At 41.4% G+C, this 8,131-nt stretch overlaps 1 protein-coding gene across 1 annotated transcript; it reads left to right on the top strand.

Annotated features, from left to right (window-relative positions):
- The first annotated feature begins 2,458 nt into the window (after positions 1-2,458).
- Positions 2,459-6,167, top strand: LOC102932817 (olfactory receptor 11H1-like). Its single transcript, XM_027824564.2, is given in 3 exon segments — positions 2,459-2,488; positions 3,078-4,015; positions 5,645-6,167. Coding segments are annotated over 3 exon segments (1,491 nt in total).
- The last annotated feature ends 1,964 nt before the right edge of the window (positions 6,168-8,131 follow it).

Here is an 8,131-nt window from a genome sequence, read left to right as displayed (position 1 = left end):
TGCAAACTGGATACAATTAATTCAGGCTTGAATAGAGACTGGGAGTGGATGGGTCATTACACAAAGTAAAACTATTTCCCCATCTTTATTCCCCCCCTCCACCCCCTACTGTTCCTCAGACATTCTTGTCAACTGCTGGAAATGGCCCACCTCGATTATCACTACAAAAGGTCCCCCGCCCCCACTCTCCTGCTGGTAATAGCTCACCTTAAGTGATCACTCTCATTACAGTGTGTATGGTAACACCCATTGTTTCATGTTCTCTATGTATATAAATCTCCCCACTGTATTTTCCACTGAATGCATCCGATGAAGTGAGCTGTAGCTCACGAAAGCTTATGCTCAAATAAATTGGTTAGTCTCTAAGGTGCCACAAGTACTCCTTTTCTTTTTATGGTGGAGAAAGGTATTCTGATTTCAAATTCTAACCCCTTCCCCTCTTCAATACAGATGCTAATGCTCCCAGGAAACATCTCCGAGTCCTCCCAGTAATGTCCCAGGAAAACCAGGGAAGACCATACTTTAGAGCCTCCCCCATTTCAGCCTCACCCAGTGTAATTTACACTGTGAATTTAAACCAATAGAGTTAAATGAATGCAAAAGGTGATGCGGATATTCTTAATTTGTTGAAACCCAATTATTCTGGTTTAGTTTAAATCAACTAAGAGTAGGTTTAAACTACACTGAAATCAGCTTCTTTCAGACCAAAGTAAGTGTGCTTGCACAGGGGTGTAACTATACCTGTTTAAAAGCCAATTCAAGTTATATTAGTTACTAGGGCTTAAATTATTGATAGCGTCCAGTAATCATTATTTTACTGCGCAATAGTTCTTCAGCAAAGAGCAGATTTTCATTTTAGACTGACAGGCAGTCAGACAGATAAACAGAAAGGTAAGTGTGAGAATAGATAGGTAGCTAGACAGACAGATATGTCTCAATTTAAAAGAAAAAGGAAAGTGCTTTAAAAAAAGGTGGATTTTTTTCTCTCTTTTCTAAAGACGTAAGAAAAGAAAAAACAAAATACAATTCCTTTGTATATTGCCTTTGCGGAGATATTCTGATGTGTTGTATATTCCCTGCACAGAGATGATCAGAGCAGATACTTCTCTGGGTTTGTCCAGATCCCAGAATTGATGTAGGATTTTTTAAATCAAATTTAGAAATAGATAAAACATATATTTATTGATTTAACATTTCCTGTCTATTTATTTTAATTTTACCAATCTAATCTATGAATTAATAAAATATAAATTTACTATTTTAACATTTGACTCTAACCTGGAAATTAACATCCTACTGTGCTCATAACCCAATATTTCAACCAATTCTGGAAATTTGTCCTATATGGAATTATTAACTGAATATTTTAATTGGCTCTGGAGGTTAAAAAAAGCAGAACTACAAATGTAGTTTTAATTTTAACCAAATCTAAAAATATATGTAGTTATTTGTTTAATTTTTTCATAAAAGCTACACGTTTATAAACATATTAGATTAAAATTGTAACCATGTCTGGGAAATACCATTTATCATTATTACTATTTTAATAACATCTGGAAAATAGTACAAAATATACTTACTAATTTAATATATAATCAAATCTAGACAAAAGTAAGATATAATTCTTAATTTACTATTTTAATGAAAATAAGAATATATTATTATTATATATGTTAATGGTAATAGGAATTTATACACTATATAATGATTAATGCAACATATTTAGCAAATGTGGAAATCAACACAATATATACTTAATGTAAGATTTAAATCAAAGTAGAAATTAACATGATATATAACTATTAATTTAACGTGAAATGAATCTAGAAATCAATAAAATATGGACTTAATATTAATGAGGATGAATACAATATCTAGTTCTTAATTTATAATATTAATCAAAACAGTAACTCATGAAATACATAATTATTCATTCATTATTTAAATGGACAGTTTAAATTGAAAACACATATTCTTATTAAATTATTTTAATTAAATATAGGAATTGATATTTTAGGTAGTTATTTATTTTAATCAAAATTATAAATAATGTTCATGTTAATCAAATTTAGGAATTAATACAGCATGCATTTATTAATTTAACATTATGAGTATCAAAATTAATATAAACTGTAACTCTCAATTTACCAGTTTAATCTAATTTGGAAAACATAATGTGTAAAATTCTTGGGGCAGAGACCATAGTTTTCTTCTGTGTGTGTGCTGCACCTCACAGAATGAGGTCCTGGTCCATGCCTGGAGCTCCTAGGAGTTACCTCGATAATAAATAAACTCTAATATAATCCATAAATAATATAATTGTCAATTGACTCTATACATTCATTTCATGAGCAACAATTATTTATAGAGTTTAATCATACTGATACATTCATACAGATTTTTCTATATTCGATCTAGATTTTCCTTCTGCAGAGCCTTTCGAGCCAATCCATGACTGATGTCGTCGTTGGATCTGTCCAAACTCAAAGTAAGGAATTTTTAAAAGTCCTCTCATTTCAGTTCTGTGTCACTCATTAGCTAGATGGGGGGCAGGTTTGGGGTAAATTTTTCCAAGGTGCTTTGCTGGTTTAGGATTCCAATCCCATTTACCAAAGGGATTTAGGGCTAGACACTCAAGTGGATTTAGGTGCCCAAATGTGCAGCCTCAGGCCAATCAATTTCACGTTAGCCTTGAAAAGTAGGGAGCAGGGGCTGTTAAATCAGTTTGTTCTGCTTCTGTGACATCATCCACTGTTTTGACCAGCATAGATGGGGTTTGTGATCCTGGACAGGTCCATAGGAGCGATCTAGCTATGGAAGCAGGAGCAAGAGTTCATTGCCCAAGCAGGAGAGCTGGCTCAATACCTCTTTATCCCGTGCTGAGGGTTTCCAAAGGCGGAATAAACCCAGCTTGAGTGTCAAATCCCAGGCAGAATTGGAAATATGCGTGAGAAAGAGAAAGTGACTGTGACTGTGTGCATGCTAGTTCTTATTACTGTAACCACTAGACTCCTCTCCCCTCCAAGTGCTCTGGGTAAAACCTGGGAATCTTGTTGATTGTTTCCTTTCATCTCCAGAGCCTCCTGGTACATCCGGCCAATGGCAGCATCCCAGTGACCAAGTTCATCTTGCTGGGTTTCCCCTCCATGGACTGGGAGAGCCGCACTTTCCTCTGTGCCCTTCTCTCCTCCACCTACACTGGGACAGTGGTAGGGAACCTGTGCATTGTGTGGGCCGTGCTGTGGGATTCCCGCCTCCAACGCCTGCCCATGTACATCCTGCTGGGGAACTTCTCCTGACTGGAGATCTCCTACGTTACAACCACGGTACCACGGATGCTCTCTGACCTGGTGTCTCCCAGCGTCCCCATCTCCTTCCCTGCCTGCTTCATGCAGTTATACTGCTTCTTATCCATGGGGGCTACCAAGTGTCTCTTCCTCTCTGCCATGGCCTTGGACAGGTACCTGGCCATCTGCCACCCCCTGCGCTACCCGGTCCTCATGTCCCCACACAGCTGCTGGGTGCTGGCCTCCTCCTGCTGGCTCATGGGCTTCCTGTGGTTCATAGTGCCTGTCACCCTCATCTCCCAGCTCTCCTTCTGTGGTCCTGACACCCTGGATCATTTTGTCTGTGACCCCGCCCCATTGCTGGCTGCCTCCTGCACCCCAGCTCCCCAGGCTGAACAAGCCTGCTACTCCCTGAGCTCCCTCATCATCTTTGCCATTGTCCTTTTCATCCTGGCCTCCTATGGCCTAGTCATCAGGGCTGTGCTGTGGCTGCCCACAGGGGCCAGGCGGCACAAGGCCTTCTCCACCTGCTCCTCGCACTTGGCTGTCGTGGGCCTGTTTTATGGCTCTGGCATGGTCAACTACATCAACCCGGCAGCCTCAGGGGCCAGTGGGAAGGTGGTGACTCTCTTCTACATGGTGGGAACCCCACTGCTCAACCCGCTGATCTACAGCCTGAGGAACAAGGAGATGAAGGAGGCTCTGAAGAGGACCCTGCTGAGGGAGGGGTAGGGGGTTCTGCTCTGTCCCCACTCTGCAGGGACTGGCTGGTCAGGGGGGTGGGCAATGGGATATGGGGCCTTTTCTTTCTGGGGGTGCAGGCTCCAATGCAGCAGGGGGAACACACACAGCATTTGCTTTACCTCTAGGTCATATTATAAAAATGGCCATTTGATGATGTAACCAGAAATATAATTGGGAACTGGTGGGGGGCGGGGGAGGGACAGAGGCGTGCAGGGGTGTATGTCATTGGTGGAGGAAATGAGCCCTGCTCAGTCTGTGTGTGCAGAGGGTAGGATTGCAAAATGAGTGTGTGTGTGGGGAGACTGGCTTGCATCTCTGCCCTTTTTGTGTAGTGATATTTGAAGATAGTTTCCTGGATAAATATGTCACCACATTTAAATCCAGAAGGAAAGCAGTGGATGTATTGTTTCTTGACTTTAGCAAAGCTTTTGACACGGTCTCCCACAGTATTCTTGTCAGCAAGTTAAGGAAGTATGGGCTGGATGAATGCACTATAAGGTGGGTAGAAAGCTGGCTAGATTGTCGGGCTCAACGGGTAGTGATCAATGGCTCCATGTCTAGTTGGCAGCCCGAGTCAAGTGGAGTGCCCCAGGGGTCGGTCCTGGGGCCGGTTTTGTTCAATATCTTCATAAATGATCTGGAGGATGGTGTGGATTGCACTCTCAGCAAATTTGCAGATGATACTAAACTGGGAGGAGTGGTAGATACGCTGGAGGGGAGGGATAGGATACAGAAGGACCTAGACAAATTGGAGGATTGGGCCAAAAGAAATCTGATGAGGTTCAATAAGGATAAGTGCAGGGTCCTGCACTTAGGATGGAAGAATCCAATGCACCGCTACAGACTAGGGACCGAATGGCTAGGCAGCAGTTCTGCGGAAAAGGACCTAGGGGTGACAGTGGACGAGAAGCTGGATATGAGTCAGCAGTGTGCCCTTGTTGCCAAGAAGGCCAATGGCATTTTGGGATGTATAAGTAGGGGCATAGCGAGCAGATCGAGGGACGTGATCGTTCCCCTCTATTCGACACTGGTGAGGCCTCATCTGGAGTACTGTGTCCAGTTTTGGGCCCCACACTACAAGAAGGATGTGGATAAATTGGAGAGAGTCCAGCGAAGGGCAACAAAAATGATTAGGGGTCTAGAGCACATGACTTATGAGGAGAGGCTGAGGGAACTGGGATTGTTTAGTCTGCAGAAGAGAAGAATGAGGGGGGATTTGATAGCTGCTTTCAACTACCTGAAAGGGGGTTCCAAAGAGGATGGCTCTAGACTGTTCTCAATGGTAGCAGATGACAGAACGAGGAGTAATGGTCTCAAGTTGCAATGGGGGAGGTTTAGATTGGATATTAGGAAAAACTTTTTCACTAAGAGGGTGGTGAAACACTGGAATGCGTTGCCTAGGGAGGTGGTGGAATCTCCTTCCTTAGAGGTTTTTAAGGTCAGGCTTGACAAAGCCCTGGCTGGGATGATTTAACTGGGACTTGGTCCTGCTTCGAGCAGGGGGTTGGACTAGATGACCTTCTGGGGTCCCTTCCAACCCTGATATTCTATGATTCTATGATTCTATGATTCTAAGGCAAAGTTCTGCTCTCCTTTTCTCTGCTATCAATCAGGACCAACCCCGTTGATGTCCAGAGACTTACAGCCATGGATCTGGGGCCAAGGATCATGGTGACATCATATTTGCATGTTTTGGACCATACCCGCCTCCCACAGCCAGGGGTAGAACCCAGGAGCCCCAGCCCCTGGGCTGGAGGCTTCTTGATTATCCTGGTGCCCAATGTGGTCATGCCTGGGCTGCCGTTCTGTGGCCCCAGTGTTATCAACCACTTCTTCTGTGACAGTGCCCCCTTGCTGAGACTCTCCTGCACCTACACCCATCTGGCCGAGCTGCTGGACTTCAGCACCTTCTCCATGCTTCTGTTAGGGTTGGTGCTGCTGACAGTGGTGTCCTATGTTTATATCATCAGCTCCATCCTGAGGATACCTTCAGCCCAAGGCAGGCAAAAGGCCTTCTCCACCTGCATCTCTCACATCATTTTGGTCATACCCAACTACGGCAGCTCGATCTTCATGTATGTCCGACCCACCAAAGCGAATGTGCTGGTCTTAAAACACAATGAGCACTGTGCTTAACCCCGCGGTGACAACCATGCTGAACCTTTCATCTGCTGACTACGGAATCAGCAGGTCAAGGAGTCCTTAAGAGATGTCTTCAAGCCCATGGGCTTCCGGCAGGTGTGGAAAACAGAGCTGTTGACATTTTTTCATCAAAACTTGTTTTCTCTTTAAAATGGCTTTTTGACTAGGGGCCAGGTTTTTAAAGGCACATGAGCAACTCGTGAGATTTTCAAAAGTATGTAGGTGCTTAAACCTCATTCATTTCCATGGATGTTAAGTGTTGGATGCTTTGAAAATCCCACTAGGAGACTAAACGCCTTTTAAAATCTGGCCCCCGAACTAATTTTTTTCACAGAAACTTTTCATTTTAGTCAAAAAGTCCTGGATTTTTGTTGAGAAACCAGAAATCAAAAGTAACGGTGAAAATGGGGTGGAGAGAGAGGAGAGGTGGTTAAAATGTCAGGGTGCTGGTCACATTTTTTGGTTCAGTTAACCAGTAAAAATGATCATGTTGGTGACTTTGTTGTTGTTTAAAAAAATCAGGTTTTGGTCATCAAAAACTTTTTTTTTTTAACCAAAAGCTGAACATTTATTTTGAAAACTGCATTTCTTTTAGGTTTTCATTTCAGATTTTCCTTGAGGAACCAAATACTATTTTTTTCTGCAGGAAATATAAAATAACAATAATTCTCCCACAATTTCCATTGGAAAAATATGATTGGGATTATTTGAGACTGGGGTGAGAACTGCTCCTTTGTTATTTGCTTATTCAGTGATTAGCAAAATGAGGCCCAGATCAGTAAGGAGAAAACCTATGGAGCTGTATTCCTGGCTCTTGCTGGGGAGTAGGGTCTAGAAAATTACATCGGTAGGGGACTGGCCAAGGGGTGTTAGGAGTCAGGACTCCTGGTTTCCAATTTTGACTCCAAGACACAATGTGCTCTAATGGCTAAATATTTTTCCCCACTTTTTTCTCAGAAATTTTGGAAAATGTACAAAAATAATGTTTTTAATATTATTTCCAAATTTTGGTAAAAAGCTACTGTTAAAAAAGGTTTTATGAAAAAAAGATTGGCCAGTTCTGTTTATAAATGTATTTTTTATGTCAGGATTAATGGAAAAGACAACCAAAGAGGATTTTAGTTTAAACTTTATGGACAAAAATAGAACTAGAAACGTTGTATAAAAGAATTAACTCTAATTATCTGTGAAAGTAAAGAATGAATTTTATTAAATCACACTGCTTATTAATCAGACGAGAAACACTAATATTCAACAACCGTGTATAAGGAGAAAAGAATAACATATAATATAGTATCCATATTGCTAATTTGGAACATTCTATAATAATAACATTGTGGCATTTAGAATATTACTTATGATATATAAAATATTCTTCTTTTAAAATATTTTTTTTAATTCCTGAAAAGACTTTGGTTTCCCTAATTTTTTTCCCATTTTTGAAATTATTCATTGATTTTTAGCAAAAATTAGCAGGCTCAGATCCTCAGCTGACAGAAGACTTTCAGGGGGGTGACGTCAAATTTCATTAGCTAGGGATCTGGCCCGCAAATCCTATGGAACTATGCTGATATACACCACCCGGGATTCTGGTCCACTGACACCAATGGAGTTACATTTATTTAAACCCACTGGGGATTTTGCTTATTGACTACAATGGTTCTATGAACATTTACACTGGCTAGGGATCTTGCTCTCTAAGCTCAGGGCAGCTAGGCTGATTTACACAAACTGAGCTCCTGGCCTATTGTTTTCAATGGAGTTCTACTGATTTATACCAGCTGGCCCCAGAGTCTTAATTGACGATTCAGGCCTTTGCCTGTGACTTATTTCTGAACACAATTTTTCATGATTGAGCAGCATTTGATCTCTTTTCACATGACATGTATATATATCCCATCTGACATATTGAGATCTGGTTTCTCACAGCAATGACCCTTCAAAAATAAATCATGTCT

Source organism: Chelonia mydas, chromosome 13 (assembly GCF_015237465.2).
Source record: "Chelonia mydas isolate rCheMyd1 chromosome 13, rCheMyd1.pri.v2, whole genome shotgun sequence".
Classification (NCBI taxonomy): Eukaryota; Metazoa; Chordata; order Testudines; family Cheloniidae; genus Chelonia; species Chelonia mydas.
Note: the sequence above shows the minus strand (reverse complement) of the source record. Positions and strands in the feature narration are given on the sequence as shown.